General features: G+C 39.5%; 1 protein-coding gene across 1 annotated transcript; it reads left to right on the top strand.

Annotated features, from left to right (window-relative positions):
- The first annotated feature begins 6538 nt into the window (after positions 1-6538).
- Positions 6539-20862, top strand: LOC134180777 (tetratricopeptide repeat protein 28-like). The gene is made up of 17 exons (XM_062647964.1): positions 6539-7317; positions 7372-7503; positions 13008-13136; positions 14622-14747; positions 14844-14969; positions 15037-15162; positions 15588-15719; positions 16881-17006; positions 17074-17199; positions 17623-17754; positions 18395-18520; positions 18584-18709; positions 19688-19819; positions 19885-20010; positions 20081-20203; positions 20262-20387; positions 20628-20862. The coding sequence occupies exons 1-17, from the start codon at positions 6684-6686 to the stop codon at positions 20678-20680; spliced, it is 2601 nt and encodes an 866-aa protein (XP_062503948.1). The 5' UTR covers positions 6539-6683; the 3' UTR covers positions 20681-20862.
- Positions 20863-23055: the final 2193 nt, after the last annotated feature.

The following is a 23055-nucleotide window of genomic DNA, read 5'->3' as shown; positions in this document are numbered from 1 at the left end:
TGAATAAGTCGTCATGGTCGTGTCTTCTCTAGAATAGCTGATGATAGAAAATGTTCGAAGATTACGTGAACGCGGAGTTTCCTCTGCCATTCTTGGTTTAGATGTAGGTTCTACTTGCGTTCCAAGAGAACGGCTAGCTAGGGAACACAACGATTTGCCATCAGTTGGTCTGATTGCGCGCGACCATATTGACTCGAGATTCTAAACAACGTCGGTTTCGCCTACGTGCATACATGACCACTATTTTCTTCTAATTTCTGCGCGCGTGCAATTACAACGTGTACAATGCCCTCTTTTCTGGGCGCGCAAGAGGGCCTGGGTACGAGGCAAGGATCTGTTCTAGCGTTGTACCCAGGCCTACTCGCGCGCCGGGAGAAAAAATCTGATACACGTTGTTTTCGCATTCGCGCATGAATTATTTCAAAATCGGCGTTATGTATGCACGCATGCGAAACCAAAATTGTTTAGAATCTCCAGCCGATAAAGTTGACAGTGAACAGCTTCAGTGTTCAGGTGAGGCTATTTTTTCGCTTTTTCGACTTAGATACCAGTTTTGGGTGTCATGTGACTGCACCTTCAATTTTCAGCTACAGCTCGAATGCACTGAAATAAGCGCTGGCAGGGCTGTCGTGGAAGACCGTCGGTCGTACAGATAAAATAGCTGCAACTTGTACTCTAGTTCTACTCGCCAAGCAGACACTGTAAGCAGCCTGACTGGATTACGACTAGACGTCGATCGCGCGAGGAGCAAAAGTCTGAAGTCGTCTAGATGGAGCACTTGACCTTGAGTCTATAGATCTATGGCTTCTTCCACATGTTTCACTGTTCCATTCAAAACGTTTGCGGCGACATTATCGGTTTGAGATTCTAGACAGCTATGCGTGCGTACATTACGCCAATTTCGAGGTAATTTAAGTGTGCATGTGAAGACAACGTGTACCAGGCCTTCTTTTCCGGGTGCACAAGATGGCCTGGGTACGAGGCAGGGTCTGTTCTAGTCTGGAAGTTCCAGATCGTCTCCCAAAAGAAATGAGATACGGTTTGGATCAAATTGATCGAAACCGAGGTTGGAAGTAGGCGTATTTGTCTAAGTGCAATGGCAGGGTTGTAACAGTCAAAGACATCTCGTTAGATAATATCGCTATGCCACCCGATGTGACAATATGAGATCGATTACTACATTTTAGAGGTGTGTTTAAACAAGGTGAGTGGTATTCAAATGCCATGGCGGCAAATCTACAGCGTCCAGCTGTTCGGGATACATTGAATCAATTTGGTAAGCTTTGGCGCTGTTTCAAAAAAGCACGATCCAGTGCAGTTTTACATCACGATAGACGCACGTGCATGCAATCAATTACGAGTTGTATTTACACGCAATTGTCGAACTCGCCTTTGCCAAAGCCGTGCAGGTAATTACATAACTCTCGATGTTCATTTTGTTGCCACTTCAGTGCCCGCATCTTGGTGATTGGCTGACGCTAATCACTTCCGAACTCGGTTTTGAGAGACGGTCTGGAACTTCGAGGCAAAGTTAATTTTAGTTTCTTGACGCCAACTATCAATAACGTAGTGTTCCAGCTAAAGCTCTTAAAATTCAACTATATTACGCACGGCTGACGTTCAACTGTCTCTTGCAAAGCATCTGCTACTGTGAACTTGCATCAACTAGTAACTTGTTGTGTAATTGTTTGCCTTACCATTCTTAAACATGCAAAACATTAGTGCAATATACTTTTATTGCTTTTAAGTAACGCCAACTTCAGTTCGTTCTTTATTGTTATTCTACATTACTTAATATAAAGCAAATGTTCAGTATAATGCTATTCATATCTCTCTATCTAGCTACAACTACGTCTAGACTGTCGCTGATTGATATCACCTACATACTCATTTGTTTAGACTATTTGCTAGAAACAAGCAACCATTGCAACATAGATGGTAAAGATGTTCTCGAAAATTCGTCCCACGCTGCTGCAGATCATCTTACCGAAGAGGAACAAAATTGTGAAAACAGTCCTAACGAAGAAACACCAATGTGTCATGCGAAAAATGAGTAAGATGTGTTATGGGCAAACTACAATATTAAATATTACTCAATATAATGTAAAGTTACAAAGCGTTTATCCTCTTTTAATCTGATTAGTAAGAGCCAGTTGAAAGCGTGAGAAAGGTTGAAGTGTTAAACACTTTGGCTGCTACCTAAACTGTTGACATGCATGCAATACGTATTCACTTGAAAACATTCTAAGGCACATTACATCAATTGGGACAGTAATTTAACCAATAGCAATAACAGCGAGCATGTGCGTTGAATTACAATTGTATGGCCGCCGTCTCACTAAACATACCACACTACTCGGACTCTATCCCATAACCCTACATGGCTAACAGTGTTTCCTAATATGACTTTTAAAGTAACAATTTGGATACAGTTAATAGCATTTGTAATTTAACATATTATTATTGTTAAACGATGAGCTTTGACATTGCTTAGGATGTAAAAATACGCATGATTTCGTTAAATTTTTACATTAAAATTACAACATCGGGAAGCATAAATGTAGTAGAAATGCAACCTTAGGCCTCGTTCCTCATTACTGAGCAAAGTACGCTACTCAAACTGACTGGATTGTACAATTAAAAGGTACCTGCAACGCAACAAACAAACATTTTTATGTTGGAAATTGCTAGTTCTAGTTGCATTCATGACAGGAAAATGGTTTAGCTTCTTACGTTAAACTTTCGCTGAGATATAGCAGGTCAAAGTTGCTTTCATTTCTTCAACTTCCTGTAACGCGTTAAAACCAGCATGGTGTAGTGTGACGTCACAGAGCGGAGACTCCACGCCAGCATATATTGTAAACAAAGGAATGTGTGGCGAAAGAATGGTTTGGTGTTGCGTGGCTGCAGGATCCACCAATTCGTGCAAGTCATACGTAATCGGGTTTTGATTCTCGAATTAACATCCCCAAGTTAGATAAGAAAAGAGAACGAATTGCAACTAGCAGAGACGTTTGTGTCGTCCGGGCGACTAAGTACAACTAAGTAAGACGCGGCCTACTGAGAGGACACAGTCTGTACTAGCAACTTTTGGACTGATTGCTTCGAGATACAGATCTATTGAAGAGCTTTGTCTTGGGTTGTAAAAGAGAGATATTGAGACCACAATTTTCCATCTACCTCCCTCCACACTTCAAGATCTCAGCACTCTGGAACCATCACAAAAGAAAAGAAGAGCCGCATTTGAGAAGCGGGATGGTATGGAAAACTCTCGGGAAGGACTAAAAGTAATGCAAATGGCTAGGAGAGGTCAGCTAGACTCTTGACTATCTATAGACTTGCAACTAGGTGCTTGACTACCATGTGTAGTGAATGCAGTCGTATGGATTACAGTATACTGTACAGTGAAGTCAAGCATGTGTCAACATGAATTGAACGTACGAACTTCAACTCATATTTTCTCTTTTCCACAGCAATAGCGAGAGTTTTGCATGAACTCACCACAGTGCCATTATTGTCATTATTATTGTGTCATTATTTGAGACAATGTCAAATAAGTTTTGACAGCACAAGCACTCCACACGAGTATACACGTACGTATCCATCATCTCACAGCGACTGTAGCTGCACCAGTGGCGTAGCCGGATTCCAAGATGGGGGGCACAGTCAAAAATTTTCTCAAATTTGTATTTCTACTCTTAATTTAAATCATTTACTTTTTTACTTGTTAAGCTTAATTTTTCTGTTTTTGTCTGCTGAGCAAATTTGTCTACTGCTTTCAAGTCTATCTTACTAGACTTATCTCTTTTTATGGTTAGAAGCTCTAGTTTATTTTTTCTATCTTGTCCGATGCCATCACTAAGGTAGGTATTCAGTCTTTTCAAACACGCTCGCATCACGCGGTAGAGACACCTAATACCAACACAATTTGTAAGACTTTGAGCAGGTCTACGAAAGCCTTCTTCACCGACAACAGATGGTATATCATGTCAGAGAAAGACTTTATTTCCTGTTTGCTCTCTAGATAACGTGCTGCAGAGTCCGCCTAAATGACACCATTTCATGATTACCAGACACCTACTGCCCCCTAAAAAACCTACAGGGCGTGAACCGACTGACTTACCGCGCTTATGCTTAACGGAAGATAATATACTGTCCTTTCAGTGTCGCTTCCGCGGAAAGCATTCCTGGGGAAGCCTGTCTCTTTGAATTTGCCTTAGGCAAAGCCATGAGGTCGATCGATAATGTTGAATGATGGAATGTGACAGCAAGGTTAGCCAATTTTCTTTAAGGAAAATCAAAGCCAATTAATTAATATTCTAATCAATATTATTATCATATTTGTCAAGGAGAATTAATGGCTAACTAATCATAGAATTTCAAAACATGGTCGCAAATTGCAAAGAATGTGATCAAATTTAAAAGGTGCAAAATGTTTTGACAGACTATCTTGTAACCTGTCCTTTTTCTTGTCAGCTTACAAAGCAGCAGGCAATCTCAAATCTTCACAGACACTGTCATTGACATCGAACCTGCGTGATACAATCATTCTAATTTCTCCTAGCAGATGTTCTTTATCTTGCGTTATCATCACGTGAAAACCTTCAGAGGACTCGTCAGAGGAATGACTGTTGCTGACGTTGCTTCTAGCCCAGAAGCGTTGCCTTGGATGTGATGGTGTACTCATTATTACAGGGCGCTGCCAGTATACAGACTCACACGCGTCTTCCTTCTGTGACGTTGAATACACCACGCCGTAAGCGTTATAACGCGTTACCGGAAGTTAAAAACTGAGATCAATTTTGACCTGCTATTTCTCAGCGAAGACTTAAATTATAATTCTAAACAAATTTTTTGCTATTTATGCAACTAGAACTATCATTTCCAAAATATAATAATATGTCTTGCGCCTCCGATACCTTTTAAAAACAAATTTATTTATTATTGCATTTCATAATGTTTGATTTCGTATTACGACAAAGCATTAATTAAAATATTGCATTGGAATTTAACATTTTGGATATGTCAATTCAATCTCTGTTGTAGACCACCATGCTATTCATGGGATCAATGTATTCGTCCTCTATTCTCTCGTTTGGTGCAAGTTTTACCAGTCGAACCCATTCTTGATAAACTCCTGAGTACGGACCAGGTGAGATTGGAAGAATTTGATAAAATGAAGCAAATGAATGGAGACGTCGAAAGAGCTCGTTATTTGTTGAGTCAAGTCTTACCTTATTTTTGCAACAAGGATTTTCACAAGTTTTGCGATACTTTGTCGGAAGCTGGCGGATATGATCAAATATTGCATCTTATACAACCGGACAGACATCCAGGTTATCAAAACAATAAATATATTATTCTAAACGTTAATAATATTTTTATCTATTACATGCAGATCTACAGAACAGAGATCCCAGAGGTACAAAATCCTTTCTAATTTAATCTATTTGTATAATTGTAATATTTAGAAATTATTGCGGATTTATTTCATGCGGCAAGGTCTCGTCGGCTTCCCTCACGAGAAAACTCTTTGTTGGACAAGGAAACGCCTAGTCTGAAAGGTTCTACAATTTATTTCATTGTTTTAACCAATTGACTATATTGTGTCTGACAAAGCAGGACATTTTTCGGTGGAAGCAGAAATGAGAAATTTTCCTCATTTTTGTGGTCGAGACAACATTGTCACTGACATGTCCCAATTTTTTTGGAGTAAAGATCATGAACATGCAGAATTGATAAACATCAGGGATTTTCGATTGATGGTAAATACCATCGATGAGAGTTTCTTAGCTTCTCCATATTGTGTATCGCCAATTATACTTTCTTTGTTTCAGTGCATCTGTGCTCAAGGTGGGGCTGGTAAATCATGCATAGCAGCCTACTATGCAAGGCTTTACAGAAAGGCGTACGATGGAGGAGTGTTCTTTATCAGCTCGAGAACAAACGCATCCATACGACAATCGATTTACAAATTTGTAATATAAATTGCAATTAAATTCTGTATAATTTTTAAAAACTTGCATTTGCAATAGATCTGTCTTCTAAGTTCGGAGAAAGACGAAGTCGCAAGTACATCATTGGAAGAAATGAAGGCGCGCTTCCTAGATCTCCTTATTTTACGTGGCGGCAATGTCTTGTTGATCTACGACAGTAGTGATGATTTGAACGTCGTTCAACACGTAGTTCCCTCGTGCAGCATAAAAATTCACGTTATCATTACGACGAGATGCAGAGATCACACGTTGATGCAAGAAGGCAAGGTGATTCAACTACCGGAGTTGGATGAAGACGCCGCCGTCGAATGTTTTCGCCGTTGGGCTGGAAAATATAACGAAGACGGCAGTATTTCAGAATTTGATTTGGATGAGATCAGAAGTATAGTGAATGATGGACAAGTAAAGCTATTGCCACTGGCCATTCGACGTGTTGCAACATTGATGAAGAAGACAGGGGTTACTTTTAGAAAGATAAAGGAAACGCTGTCATTGAAGAAAGAAATGGTGCGGTATCTAGAAGATTAAGATTTCAATGACATATTACATGGCAATGGTCTGCTGCATCTGAAGCAGGAACTGGCGAGTTTGGGTGTTTCTCGAATTGATCAAATTTTAACTGCCGACGTCTCCTCATTGTTCAAATCGTGTAACTTTTGTACGAGTGATGAAGAGAAGCTGAGGAAAATGCAAAACAGATTAAGGGTCGACGAGGAAGCCCCAATGCATTGGGATCTCGATCTAGCAGAAGTCGCAAGTAGGTCTCAAGTTGCAGACAAAATTCTTCGTTTTGCTTCTTTGATGGACACGAGCGATGTTCCCACTGATGTTATTCGTGCAGCTGTATTGTGCGATGGAGAGTCAAGGTTTGGAGAACATGAGTTTGAAAGCTCTTTGTATTTGTTGTCACACGATTTTTCTCTGCTCACATTCAATGACGAGGAACAGACGTGTGACATTCATGCGCTCGTTCAGCGGTCTGTTATAGGCCACGCGAAGAGAAGAAACAAATTACTATCTTCTCTCGTTTGCTTGTCAAAGTGTATTCAAGACACGTTACCAGATTCCGCTTTATCCATACAACACAATCTCAACAACAGCAAGTTGATTGCGTTGACTCCACACGTTTACAGAGTTTGCGATCACATCTTGAAGTTGAAATGTATAAAGGAAGAATGTCTAACGCTTTTGAAGTTTTCCTGTTGGTTGGCAACATGTCTCTACGACATTACAACAGCCAAGCATTTAGCAGAGGGGCGGTTGCAAATTTGTCGTCAAATCGGGACTCTCACTATAGAAGAAGCCTTTGAGTTGAGCCAAAGTAAGTACAATTTTACCCGTAATTGCAGTTTAACTTTGCAATTTGATATTTCAGGTCTGATTTCTGTTGGTGATGCTTACAATCTAATGAGTAGACCTGACTCAGCGAAGCCATACTTTGAAGAAGCCGTACAAGTATTGGAAGCATTTGGCTTCGACAATTCTGATGAAATGTCATATAGTGTGGGTAAGACGATATTGATATAAGAGTGTGTAAGTAATTACTGAATGTATTTTTACAAATGAGTAAATTTTTCATATTCTGCTTAACACGATAATGGCCTGTCACGATGCACGTCGCGCAGCTCAAGGCAAGCGGTGCCGCGTGACAACAACTGCTTTGCGGGTATTCGTAACATGCCGACCCCAAACGTGGTTACTGGCCATGCCGAGATGTGTTGATTGGCTTCTGTTTATTCGAGTGGTTTTGCTGCTTTTTCAGCGGAAGTTACACGTGTCAGGCCAATAAGTTTTGATTGATATCAATTATGCGTTTTGATTGATATCAATTTTGTTGCTCGGATTAATACGCGTGATAGTGGGACACTGCTTGAATAGTGAAATGAGTAGGATGGCACAACACGGCACGTCTGCCGTTTTGGTGCCGTCTTGTCACCGTTGAGCTGAACGGATTTCATCCTAAACCAGACTTTCTTGTCTTTTTAGTTGTAAATATGGGTTTTTACCAAAGGCTGTTGTTAGCATATTTTAATTCTTTTGCAACTGAAAAACAAGCAATTGGCAAAGTTCTCTGTAAAGCGTTGTGGCTTTGTGCTGCGTCGCGTTGAGAAATACCAGCCACGTGACCAAGTACAATCGCCCGTAAAAAGCAAATGAAGATCTACTTCTAATTGACTTCGAAAGTCGTTGCTAGAGAGCTGGTCACTCAAGAACAAGTTCGTAGTCATCCACTTACCTCCTCCACTTTCAAGGACAATTTAGGACGTCTAAACGTTTCATTTACGCATAAGAAGAGGCTAGTTCAATAACTTTCTTCTTTCCCGTATTGGGCGAAATTCAAAGAGAGCATGTCCCGAAGAGACAGAAGTTAAAAGTAACGAGTCGGAAGTAACCTATTTCCAGTCAAGCCGTAAAGGAGCTCTTCCTTAGGCCGATAACAATAAGTTACAGTCTGACTCTACCGCTCAAGACGACAGTACGCCTAAAGCTATGTTCACAATATGACACTGGCGACGCTTGAGGACGCTGGCGAGAACGCGAGCGACGATGCTCAGACAGGCGTTAGCCTCGGCCTCCCTCACACGTGTAGCGCCGATACAAACTCGTCCTCCACGGGCCTGGGATGGTACCGCCTCTTCTCAATATATTGCGGTTGGTCCTAGAACCCGCATTAGTGTTCAGTCTCATAATGCATACCTTTCCAATTACAGCTGTAATAAACGAAGACATCTCATGCATATCTGCTGTCTATCAAAGACTACACTGTGCACAAACGACGACTTGTAGTGCGCTCTTCACGCAAACTCACGTCCCTACACGTCGTGGTTTGTATTCCGCGCCTGTCAACGGCAGTAAGAACACCTAGTGGAGACGTTTGTTCGAACCGATGCTCCGACATCTACACTAGCCAGCCAGTTGCATTCTCAACGACTTCATGATCACGTCTACTACACAGAGTCTTGCGGAGAATTCACGGCGAAGTTTTGTTGCGATTTCGCGGCAATTCGCATCGAATCCGGACGATCGAGTCACAGCAGATGCGCGCATCGCAAATTTTAATCGCGAATTTGAAGCTCCACGCGCGACTAGCAGCTACTCGCAGCCGATTCACGGGCGATCAGACACATGCCGATCGCGTCCGCAGCACCAGTAGTAAAAGAACGTGCTTCCTAATATCGCGTTCGCGTTTCCTACGAACACACAAATGATAAAACCGTAGCTACTGTAAACACAAAGGTACCCGTGCAGCAGGATGCGACACGATGTTCTAGCGCGACATGTCTTCGTCGTTCTTGTATTACAGCCGTAATTGGAAAGGTATGCATTTATGAAACTGAACACTAATGCTGGTCCTAGGACCAACCACAATATATTGAGAAGAGGCGGTACTATCCCAACCCCGTGGAGGACAATTTTGTATCGGCGCTACACGGGTCTGGGAGGCCCAGGTTAGGCAGGCGTCATATTGTAAACCTTTGCACTCGGCGTCACGAGCGTCGTCAGCGTCGCCAGCGTCGTTAGCGTCGCCAACGCTAGAGTTGATTCAAGTTCAACTTTAGCGTTCAAACCAGAAGTGCTCTACCGTCTACAGTGAGCACGTGTCTTTTGTCGACAAATCAGAGATCAAATCCTGAAGTGAAATAACCGGAATTAAACTATGGAAGTAAAGCCTACCGAAAGTGCATACTTGTAGGTACGGCTGCTTGCGGCAAATCAAGTCACGGTGGCTTAGAAATATATGGCGCAAGAAGAACGCTTGGAAAAAACGTATCGAAAAAACCGGGCTCCCAGCAGCAGGTTGCCAAATAATGTGGAAGCGTCTCTGCGACAACTTGGTGGGGAAGAAACTCAGAAAATAAAACGAAATCACAGACTTTTGTGTAAGATTATGATGAGCATGCGCGTAGTGGGTCGTCGCTGACGCTTATTTATCAAATGTTATTGTAAATGGTACAGCGTCAGCGTCAGCATTTTGACACCTATTCGTTGTCTCCGCGCGACCGTCCTCGCGTGCGTCGCGGGCGTCATCAGTGTCATATTATAAATCTAGCGAAACTACAAGTCTTCAAAGCACAAACAAGGTCACCATGATCCGGACTGGGAGAGACAATACCCATTGCTGCATCCAACAAGTAATGGAAAAGGAATGTTTTGTAAATTATGCCAAGGGTTAACACCCGGCAATGAACGCAATTCCTCCACGACTTCTAATCTTCTACATTGTGTCTCGCTTTGTAAAGATGCTCTTGCGCGACATGCTGATTCTCTTATGCATAAATCAGCTGTATTCCAAGAGCAGCAGTGTCTAGCATCCCAACATAATGGTGAGATTATCCAAGCACTTAGTTTGAAGTCATCAACAAAAATATTAACTAGCAATGCTTTGTGTATCCGAGCGTCTGTTGCGAACATGGGCGTCTTCCTATTACTGTCAGTCACCGCCACGTCATTCTGAATTCCTTGGGAGAACCGTGAAAAGTAACAGCAGTTATGGTAACAATGTCTATCAACTATGTGTAGTTCTAGAGTCTCGTGTATATACGGTAAATATTATTATCAAAAGCGGAAACGTTACACTAATACCACTATTATCGATTTAGTGTTTGACAAAAAATTGAGTTTATAAAAGGCACAGAAAATAGAATAAGTGCGCATTTTGAAAACAATTTTTGAATGTAAACGGCAGCACATACACTTGCACATACTATATATTTGTTTCTTTGTATTTTACACAAGTGTATGCTATTTATAATAATAATGCGTCAATTTTCGTCAGTTTGAATCTTATCTGTATATATTGACGCATAATCACTATCTAGAATGACTGGCGGTGTCAATACGTATGCTCGTTTATGCCCCCTCTGTATTATGGCTCAGAAGCACTAGTGCAAATTTGAATAGCATTTCTAAAGTCTTCTAATTTCTTTTCTATGTTTGCCGACCTTGAACCTCTTAAAAAGTTAGTTATATATTTAAATGCATTTTTGTTTTACCGCAATTTATTCAGACGGGTTTCATTATTCTGCGCGTTTTCTCCTACTTAAATAGTTCGATTTTTAGCTACAAACTATCCTGGGCAGAAGGATTTTTCTTCGTATAGTGATTTGTTTCCAAACACGGCTATCAAGTTTTTGTGAGCTTCTCGATCGCCTTGTCCTCATCGATTTTGGAAGCAGCACGTTAGGTGCTACGACACTCGTAGGCACGTCGGGTGATATTCACAGCAGAAATATTCGCTGATATGACGTAAACGTGTCGTTCTGTACAAAGCTAATAACTATTGTCTATCTTTCCTTGATTAAGGTCGTACATTGGCATATCACTCAGTCTGCATGCAGAACATGTAATTATGTTATTATTTATACTTGAAAATTGATGTTAAACTGCCAAACTCAAAATGTGGCGTCACTATAGCAATTTGACTGTTCTATTGTATTGTACAATAAGATAATCACATACGGTCTGACATCTAGCATGAGTGACTCGCTAGCTACTCTTGCCTAGCTTGTGATTTGCTTCCCAAAGCCAGAGGGGTTCCCTCTCGCGTCTTGCTGTACATTGAGCAAATTTATTGAAGTTGAAGTTTCTAGCTAATTACGGGGCGGGCAATTGTCAAAGTCACATTCTGTTCGCGCTCTTCTTTGCTATTATACTCTCAAACCCAATCGCACAACAGTTTCAATGCTGCTGTTTAATATCTGATACGAACGAGTTCGACATGCAACGTATTCGGATCGTCTTCCATATCAGTGAATACTTTAAACACTTCCTGTGTGCGGAGACTACTTGCAGAATTATATTTCAATGCATGGGGGGCGTTCTTGCCTAGCCGCATTCAGTGGTGCCTAGGATGTATTGCATCTCGAGCCACTGGTTCCTTTGAGTGGTGACCGTGAATCTCTCACATTCCGGCGCTTGTGAACGCTAGTCATTGCCACCAGCACCAGTGAATGGGTAGTCACAACTACTGGTAGTCACTCACGCGTAGATATTGCAGCTGCATTATTTTCCATGTGCCCTTTCGTAATCGCGGGTTTCTTGTTTTGAACTTCTGGCTACATAGGATGCGTTTGTTATTTCACATTGTTTAAATAATATATTAGTGGACGAATACTGTTGTTGGGTCGTACCCCATACTGAATCAGACTACTACGCGTCACTTGCATTTCAGCGGAGTGACAAAATGGACGATTTCGTTTGCTAATTGTAATCGCTTTGCAATTGTGGATTCTTCTTTTAACATGTAAACGTATGTGTCTACCTCATATTTCGGATGCCCACGGCAACCTGACAATATTCACGAAACGTCTTTTGTTTTGTGACAAACGGTTGACAGAAAGAGACTAACTATAGGTTATGATAAGTCAGACGCCAATTTGAAGTAAAAAAGGATTAAAAATTAATTGCAATGTATTAGGCATGTTATCATAAATGGAAAGCATTTGTTCGTGATCAGCTCTCATTGTGCGACAGGTTATTTCTAAATATAGAGAAGGAGGAGGGTTTATAGGTTGCATTTGACTGAATCTGTTGGACTGAACGCTTGCTACCGGTTATGTATATAGTTCAACTATAATATGGAGTATTTTCGTGTCATATTTGTGTGTTGAGTTCTATCACGAGTATTGTGTGGACATTGTATCCTCGCCTCTACTGGTTCTTGTGCTACCTCAGCGCTTTACTGAAAGTGACGCGTGACATTGAGTAGAATAGTAATAGAATATAAATTTTGTATTCTAGAAATGACGGTACACATTTTTAACAATTTGCATCTTGTTGTACGGTCAACAACGCAACTAGGCAGACAGTGATATTAACTTTACTTATATTTCTATAAGTCACACTAAGAAGATATTGCTCTAGTTTAGATGATACAATATAAAAATGCATCCTTTTATACGTTAAATTCACAATCATGCAGGTTTAACAGCTACTTCGTTCTATTTTGTATTATATATCTTGGTCGTTTGGTGTTCCTTTCAATGATAAGTTATCACATTCTTGTTTCAGCTCTAGGCCGCTTAGGGTGTTGCTACATGGGAATGAAGAACTTGGAAGATGCAGAGAGGCTGTTCAGGAAACAGATTGAATGGACACGAGAATATGCCGATGGAGCAGCTGCTGCAGACATTGCTTGTGGTATGCTCCTGCTCATATACTCTATTTCATATTCTTAGTAATTGAAATGTCACACTTCACCATTGATGCGCTAGTGCAATATTCGCAACTTGTTTTTGCATCTGTAGTGTTCCAACTACTTTTGCAACTCTTAGAATTTGCCAATTGGCTTATATTTAGGTTCTAGTGGGAGATGGACGGCGAAAACCGCTGAAGCGGCTGGTGCGACGGGAAGGCCCCCTCTGTAGCGTACTGTTAGCCACTTTTGCCGTTGTGTTGGCACTAGGAGTTGAGACAGATGCTTAGTTTCGGTAGTATCGGCTTATATCCTGTATAAACTTTGTCGGTGGAAGAATCAGTCGGCAGCCAGAGTTACGTAGAGTTGACGAGACGCGGTGGGATACTGGAGTCGATGCACAGTTTGCTTCATACTTTATAAACTACAATATTGTCATTCGGGTTTACGCTGTCACTAATAATTTCGATTTATATCCTTAGATTACATAATCAGATATGCTTTGTACATCTATTGTACATCACTATATTATTTGCTACATGTATTAATGTACCTTTCCTCTATTTTTGACTACGTGGTGCTATCCTCCGTTCTCGATATCTAGAGTTATCTTTAGTGCAAATGTTATTTTATGGTAAGACTTATAAATGTTTATTATTATCTGTTTATGTAATTTCATATGTTTGAGTGAGGTGGATAGACGGGCACACGTGCTATAGGAAGTCAGGCTTTTCGAGTGAATTAGTCTGTCTAATAGAAAGACGTTCTAGCAAAGTTTGTAGATGGTCATAATGTAGTACGTTTTCAGAAAGTTTAGCAGTCGGTAGTGTCCAAATTTATCGTTTAAAGACATCTATGCCAAAGACTTAGTTATAGTTTGTCTTGAATATGGAAGATATTGCCTCGCATTTGGCAACATGAACCCAAGCTTTTCTGCCATGCTGTCTTAAATAAGCCTATTATCACTATATTAGCGGTTTGGTCCATTGCAGGTATTACTGAGATGAGGCGTTACGGCTTGGCTGGAAGCAGACAAAGTCAACATTTGAATTATACATTAGGCTGGTACATGGACGTGTAGAAAATAGCAAAGTGTTTAAATTGATTTAGATTATTTATTACGTTAAAAAGCAATATATCTAAAATTGACACATTATAGCACTCCTAATTACGCTCAGCAATTTAAAAGTTATGTAATTTTGCCATGAACACAACAAATGTAAATTTCCTTACAGAAAAATTAGCAAGCAACACTTGCTTCAAAATTGAATAAAACGTTCTGGTCACAAATATTTTAAGAATTATAATACATTTCCTTGATGACAACAAAAGAGAACGCTTATGATTGCATATTATAAATCAATGAGCACCAGTGATAAAAAAAACACAATAAGAGTAAACGCAATCACAATAAAGGCAATAGTTTCTAAATAAAAGAGTGTACATGATATTGCTTTACACGAAACTAACTAATATGATTTTGGTTCTAGCGCTACATAACCTTGCTTTCACGTATAATGAAAGGGGGAAATACGACGAGGCGATAAAGTCATACGAAGAGTCGCTCGTGTTGCAAAGGCAATTGGATGACTGGGATATAGAGGGAATGTCTACGAGTATGTACATAAAAAATGCAGCGATTTTTAATATTTGTATTGTATATGTTGAAATATTTGAAATATGGGTATTAAAATCAAGCTTTTCTATGTTAGCTCTCATGACTCTTGCTATCTGCTACAGAGAGACCGGAAAACTTGAGAAAAGTTTGAGTTTTATGGAGGAGGCAGTCACAATCAGACGATCATACTACTCATCTTCTCATCCCTCCTTGGCACTTGGTAAGAAATACTGAGGCATAATCATAATTATAAATACCTATTTAGTAATATTATCATGTTCGTCTAGCTATACGTCATCTTTCCTCTACGTACAATTTACTTGACAGAAAAGATGAAGCTATGAAATTGGCAAGAGAAGCGTTTGATATTGCAAGTGTATCATTACCATCATCACATTGTGATTTGGCGTTGTGTAAGTACGGTTGTCTAGATTCTCTTAATACCATAATGATCTGTAGAACCCGATTACTCACAGAAGCTATTTGACGATGTCTGCTACTAAATCTATTGGTGTTATCTACAGCTGTCTCGTTAGGTTTTCAACTTCATACCCGTACTCTGCTCGTTCAACCGAGAGAAGCATTATTTGTGAAAGCTAAATTTATAGTTTTTGAATTTAATTCCCAGCATGTCCAACTGGTGATATAAATGTTGTTGTAAAATAGAACATAAAGACATCCCTGTGACAGATTATGTAAATGCTTAGACCGTTTTGCTTACTCACTGTTTTACATAGATTAAAAAGTTTGCAAATTTTACGGTCATGGTGATATAGCGAGAGTGTATTGTATTTTTTAGATTTGCTTAGCATTTTGCTAACAACGTGATGTATTACAGATATGAACAAAATCGGTGATTGTTTTGGATCTCGAGATGACTACAACGAAGCTATTGTGTGGTATGAGAAATCTCAGCAATTGCTGCAACATCTACCTTCTTCGCTGACGCGAGACAACATCCTTGCCACAAGTTAGTATTACATATCTTTTTACGTCATATACGCAGTTTATTCCATCTTCCTTTCAACATCCTAAATATATCCAACGAATAATTGCAGCTCATGCTGTCTTTACATTTTACTGTAAATATCGCGTGGGCATTCCATTTTATTTGATAGTTTTTGTTTGCCGAAAAATATGTCAATTTGGACGCCAATTATCAAATGCCTAAAGTATTTTTGAATAGCGCAATAGATGGTAGCCATTGCCAAAGAAGTGGATTCTACAAGATAACAATTTAGAACACATTTGATATCATTCTCTGTTTCTGCTCTGAAGTACTCGTCTCTTTAGATTTTTATATCAAGACAACTTACACAGTGGCGAGGGAAAAAGCTCCTACAGATTGAGGGTGTCGACAACAAATTTTCAGATTCAAGTGACCATCTGCTTGTTTGAGAAGCTACTGTCCTTAAAGGCTTGCATGATATAGCTTACGAAATTTGAAACATTTTACTATATCCAATATGTAATTAATCTCATAACAAACACAATACGTGATTCCGGTAAAACGATTAGCAAGCACTTGTATTAGGGATCCTACAGTACCTCATTCCCCCGTCGGTACCAGGTACAAAGTCAGTCGCAACGTCTATCAATTTTGTGTCATCCATCCAGTATCTCGTAGGTAGGTCAGTAGCCTCCTAAGAGTTGAGAAGGTTCTCTCTCTGAAGTTGCAGATGTTAAAGGAATTGTAAGGTAAAGACGCAGCAGCTTGTGAATGTCCGTTAGAACGGATCGGTATGCTGTTCGCGTGGGAATAACGCGCCCTCAAAATACCCTTATCCACGTGGTACCGTTGCATGCCTGTCAGGACACGGTCGACGGAGTCTATGATGTGTGAACGTGGCCTAGCTTGCAATTGGATTGGCAAACATATTGCAGAAGTACATTGTTTCATTAAGGAGATCCAATTATAGGGACCTCAGATCCACAATTTAATTATTAGGAGGTCTGTTGCCCTCGAAACCCCCATCTCCGACCCACTGTTATACAGGCAATCGGATGACTGCAATCTCGTGGTGATGTCTACGAGTATGTACATAAAAGATGCAGCGATTTTTAATATTTATATTTTATATGTTAAAATATTTGAAATATAGATATTAAATGTCAACGTTTTCTATGTTAGCTCTCATGACTCTTGGTATCTGCTACAGAGAGACCAAAAAACTTAAGAAAAGTTTGAGTTTTATGGAGGAGGCAGTCATAATCGGACGATCATGCTACTCATTTTCTCATCCCTCCTTGGCACTTGGCAAGAAATACTGAGGCATAATCATAATTACAAATACGTATTTAGTAATATTATCATGTTTGTCTAGCTATACGTCATCTTTCCTCTACGTACGATTTACTTGACAGAAAAGATGAAGCTATGAAATTGGCAAGAGAAGCGTTTGATATTGCAAGTGTATCATTACCACCATCACATTGTCATTTGGCGTCGTGTAAGTACGGTTGTCTAGATTCTCTTAATACTATAATGATCTGTAGAACCCGATTACTCACAGAAGCTATTTGACGATGTCTGCTAGTAATCTATTTGTGTCATCTGCAGCTGTCTCGTTAGGTTTTCAACTTTATACCCGTACTCTACTCGTTCAACCGGGAGGAGCATTATTTGTGAAAGCTAAATTTATAGTTTTTGAATTTAATGCCCAGCATGTCCAACTGGTGGTATAAATGTTGTTGTAAAATAGAACATAAAGACATCCGTGTGACAGATTATGTAAATGCTTAGACCGTTTTGCTTACTCACTGTTTACATAGATTAAAAATTTTGCAAATTTTTACAGTCATGGTGATATAGCGAGAGTGTATTGTATTTTTTAGATTTGCTTAGCATTTGCTAACGACGTGATGTATTACAGATATGATCGGTATCGGTGATTGTTTTGTATCTCGAAGTGACTACAACGAAGCTATCGTGTGGTATGAGAAATCTCAGCAATTGCTGCAACAACTACATTCTTCGTCTACGCGAGACGACCTCCTTGCAACAAGTTAGTATTGCGTACCTTTTTCATGATATACGCAGTTTATTCCATTCTCTTTTAACGTCCTAAATACATCAAACGAATAATTACAGCAGGTACTGTCTTTATTTTTACTGTAAATATCGCGTGGGCATTCTATTTTATTTGATAATTTGTATTTGCCTTTTTTGTCTTTTACAAATAAAAATGATAAAATTGAAAGAAGGAGCAATGTGATTCAATCGAAATCAACATACATTTATATATTATTTGCGTAATCAGTCAGAGAAAACGAATATCGAAAAGCAATTGTTCTCACAAGATATTTAACACTCATAAATATTTATGCAAAAGTCCTCAAGCTGACTAGATAAACCACGTCGTTGAGTGACATGAATGAGGTTCGACTTTACATGTTAGTATGTGTTCATTTATGATAAATTCGTATCTTTTATTATAGACATGAGAGATGTGCTTTCCTAAATGTGTTTGATACCTTGAAACAGAGAAATAGATTTGAAAGATAGTTTAGGCTAGGATACTACGGAAGACAGCATGTTTTCTAAGAAATTTTGCGAAATGTTTGAGGACATTCGTCGATACTTGTTTTATGTAGCAAACCTGCAGGTAAAGCCTAAAGTTGATAACATCCTGTTTTACATTTCAGCTCTTATCAATCTTGGTTATTGCATTGAACAAAGCGGAAACTTTGAAAAGAGTGCAAATTTACTGGAGGAGGCAGTTACCCTCAGTCGGTCGTTCTGCTCACCCTCTCATCCACAATTGGCATCTGGTTTGAAATAATAAGTGATTAATGATAGAAATACGCATTTTTATTTTCATTGAATATATTTAGGTCTCCGTTGCCTTGCGGAGATGTACGACCTTCTGGACAGAAAAGAGGAAGCACTGCAACTCGCAAGCAAAGCGTATGAGATGGCAACCGAGTCGTTGCCGCCTTTACATTCTGCTTTGCCGTATTGTAAGTACAAAAGTTTCTTGCTATACTATAATAAGTAAGATTTTCTGGCAAGATGTGTTGATAACCTGCATAAAGACAGGAGTCATTGTGTAGCTAATGTGGCCATACGCTTGACGATGAATATTCTTTTGAATCATGTATGATTATTCATTATCTTTTTGCATATCGTTATATGATTTCTACTTTCCTTTGTATTACAAACTGTTAAATTGAAGTTTAGATAGTTGATATTTGTAATCATTATTTCTATTTAACTACCATGCTCACATTAGCGTATATGCGCATTTTATCGCGATTAAATTAGCAGCACCAAGTCAAACACTGAGTAACTGCCATGTTTTTGACGTTTTTATTCGCGGCGACAACACACCTAACGTATGTGTCTTTCTATAGTCTGAACTGGACATTACAGTAACAGATTGCGTTAGACAGTGTTTGTAGTCTAGTATGCACGTTACACGAAATGCATATGGTGAGATCATGTATGTTACGCGTATGCTTTCACGGCATTCTCTGGGAAATCAATCGTAGACAGATAACAGTGAGCACCGAATATGTGCATTATTAATTGAAAAATAACAATGCTGCCATATATTCGTCAACCCACATCCAATTAAGCAATTTTAGCTTTTCAACAGTTTCATACTTTGTTCTGAGCGCATTTGCAACGGTTACACAGCACTATACAGCTAACTAGCAATCTACAATGATTTTGTGGTCAGAGTACTGCATTAGTACGTACCACAGCTACAACTAAAAAATACTTGAGATCCACTCAAGTCCGTATGTGCAAGCATGATTATTTAATCCTACACACAATCTACTTTATAACTTTATGGACAGTACAATTAATATACTGAAAGATGCACTACTTGAATAATAATAATTTCTCATAACCATAGAATAGTGTGTGCGACAACAAAGTCTTTTACAAAATGTTTTGTAACCAACTGCTGCCTCCATCTTACCATGTTACAGATATGAATGCTGTGAGAAACTGCTATCGATCACAAGGAAACTACGAGGAAGCCATATCGTGGCACGACAAAGCTCGAAAATTTCATCTAAAACAAGATTGCTCGCCTGATCGAGATGTCGACGTTGCTAGAAGTTAGTTTACATTTCGTTTTTACGTTAGCTCGGTGGGATTGAAGCTAATTGTATTTATAATCTAGATTTGTATTTATTGTCTCTCGACTATGACGAGAAAGAATGTTGGAAAGAAGCCATAAAGATGTGTCTGGAAGCCATAGAAATGGAAAGAAAGCGCATCTTTCCAAATCGTACCTTTATTGCTATTCGTAAGATAATATATTCTCAAACTTTGCATTGTATGCTACAAACGTCTGATTGCAATGTGAATGTATGTAGGTATGATGCGATTAGGTTCGTATGAGATCAAGACCGCAAGACTTGAAGAGTCTACGTCTCACTTGCAAACTGCCTTGTCGTTTTTGCAAGACAATCTACCTACTAGTCATTACACAGCAGATTGTGCGTTGATCTCTTTGCGTCGTTCGTTTTCTGTGTCAATCTGATTGTATGTGTTCAGGTCACTTTTACCTTGCTACGTTATTCCTTGCCATGAAAGAAGCATACCAAGCCAGTCTACATGTAGAGAAATGTGTTGAGATACGAAAAATGATTTTTCCCGATTGTCACAGAAAGATAAGGGAAGGTGAGCTACGATAATTCAGGGCCGGATCCAGAGCGGGGTTCAGGGGGTTTCAACCCCTCTCTTCCAATAGGCGTGGTTCAATAATTTTATATAATTTTATTAGAAAAAGGAAATTAGTAATGCTATAAATAACTGCTAACGATAAACCCCCTCTTCCAAAAATTTCTGGATCAGGTGCTCTACATGTTATACATACTGTCTTCATCGAACGATTACTCTTAATTTCTAATTTTTTTCTAGCGGAGTGTCTAAAACAAGACATTGGAGGGCTGAAAGAAAATACAAGTGACTGACATGATACTCGTACTTTTTTGATTGTGTGATGCTGTTTGCTTGTGTTCTTGTTAAAATTGATGGGATTAGTTGGCATGCTGCAAGAGAACTCTATGGATGTTTTGGTAGATTTTGAGATTGCACCTTACCATTATTGTAGCCAACAGTTTATATACTTTATCACTATGTAGTTTTAGTAAGAATGATATGTGCACTAAATATAGTCAAACTTGTAATTGCCGAGAAGTCTATTTACTTGAGCGATAAACATCATTATTGATTAAGATAATTTTTTGTCTAGTAAATAGATGCATGACAATTTATATTACTACATCTTCCAGGAGCATACGTTTGTATCGATGTTTGTTTGTTTAATCGGTTACGCCAAAATATTTACAGAAAGTAGAAATAAGATTGAAGTAAATCGAAACTTTCTCTGAAAGATATATTTAGATATATTTTGTTGTATTGCTATCTGAGTGTTCAAACAAAGTGTTATAATTGCTTGAGAATTAAGGACCATTGGAGAGTTGTAATGGGTACTTAGATGAGTAAGTCACGTAAAAGGTGAATTTTTTACTTAAGGCCGACGTTTTAATAGGAGACTGGCACTAGACGAATTGGGGGAGAGCTGAACGACGTAGAGTAAAGTCCAGGAGATGGTTAAGAGGCGCTGATGCCGGTAGAGTGTAAAGACGGAAAAGAGTCCGCTCAGAAAAGAGTTGAGAAGCGCTGCATGGTGTCGGAAGAGAGTAGAGATGGAGTAGAAGACGCAGGAAGGCGTGTGAACTTTAGCGAGGACCGTGTCAATAGTTTTGTATATCATTGATACTCTGTACCTAAACACTTATCCCTTGGGTAATCCGACTATCGCTCGTACACTAAAGTTCGTTTCCGCTAAGTCAGTCAACCATCGCCGTTCTTCGCCTTAATTAAATAGCTTTTTACGTACAATAACGTCACAGTCTAAATGTGCATGCGGGAAGAGAACAGAGTGTACAAAGGGAGTGCTTCTAAGCGGAGAATATGGATCGACTAATTGATCAGGTCAAGGACAAAGATGGGCTTAGAACAAAAAGAGTTTGAAGAGAGACAAGGAGAGCGACCCCTGAAACGGCTAGGGTTAGAAAAAGTTAAGATAAAACGCGACAGGCTTGTAGTCAGGGTGAGGTTGAGGGGTTTGATTGAACCCTCAACATCCTCAATTGACGTCATTATGAAAGTCTTTACCAAAAGTGTGTTTTACATCTATTGACAGACTCAAATCTTTGCATTAATGGCGCTTTTGGAAACACTTGCTGACCGGTGTAGTTGTTGAGACAGATCCTTTTGCTAACGCACTTGTACCAGAAGACATTCTGAACCAGCGCACGGCGTCTACCTCTTATATCTGCAATCATTTCTGTTGACTGATTTGGTCCTAGCGCAGCAGCGGACTAGTTCCGTCGATGATTTGATCCGAGTATAACGTTCGCTTGTATTTCTCAAAAGCCAAAATATAATCGTAGCATTAGTCTGCTTGTCGGTTTGTCAAACAGGCAAGTGTAGAGTACTTCTATAGAGAAAATCATGACCATTTATTGCAATTTCACACACTGCATGGTAACGTAATATAGGAGCAAATTCATGAGACCAATCGGGCTCGAAGATAACCAAGCTATACTTGAAGGTCAGGCATATCTAAACAAAATGAACGCAGTAGACAAATTAGCAGCAGTCTGCGTAGTTGTTATCAAATGTCTTTCAAATCTACACAATAATTTTATGTCATAACGAGTTTTCTAATTGTTGAAATTTTAGCTTTAATAAATAAAGTAATATACACTATTTTAGGCTCTATTGTGAGATACGGTTGTACCCCCTTAGTGAACTGCTAGCTACGCGCCTGCGCTAATTACAGAGAGAAGTATATTATATAGACCGACATGTTTTCGTCAAAAGCGAGGGTGTCTGAGAATTAATAAAGTCGATCTCGACGAAGTCATGATATGAGCTGCAGAATGTTGTCATAAGAAAGTCGTCAGTTAATGTCGAGAATTGGAAGCTACGTATCTCGACTTAGGTATGTTATGTGTTGTAGAAGGTGGTCACGAAAATATCAAGAGCCTGTATCGTAATTGGCTGTCATCAATTTTGATCGATTCTTATCCTGGGCAGCAGAAGATGGTCATAAAAGTATATTACAAAAATGTCGCGAATAGGGTCTATCGACGTCGTCAAGACTATGGTGCGTGCTGCATGTAACAGTCACGAATCCATAGTTCGCTTGGGTCGCGATTAATGTGCCCACGAGACCGAGCAGGCTATGACGTATGCGGCAAAAGAAGGCCATGAATCTAACGTAAAGCTTTTTCTTGATTTGAGAATCACCGACGTCGAGCTCACTATGGTGAGT

The sequence above is a fragment of the Corticium candelabrum genome, chromosome 6, assembly GCF_963422355.1.
Source record: "Corticium candelabrum chromosome 6, ooCorCand1.1, whole genome shotgun sequence".
NCBI lineage: Eukaryota > Metazoa > Porifera > Homoscleromorpha > Homosclerophorida > Plakinidae > Corticium > Corticium candelabrum.
Note: the sequence above shows the minus strand (reverse complement) of the source record. Positions and strands in the feature narration are given on the sequence as shown.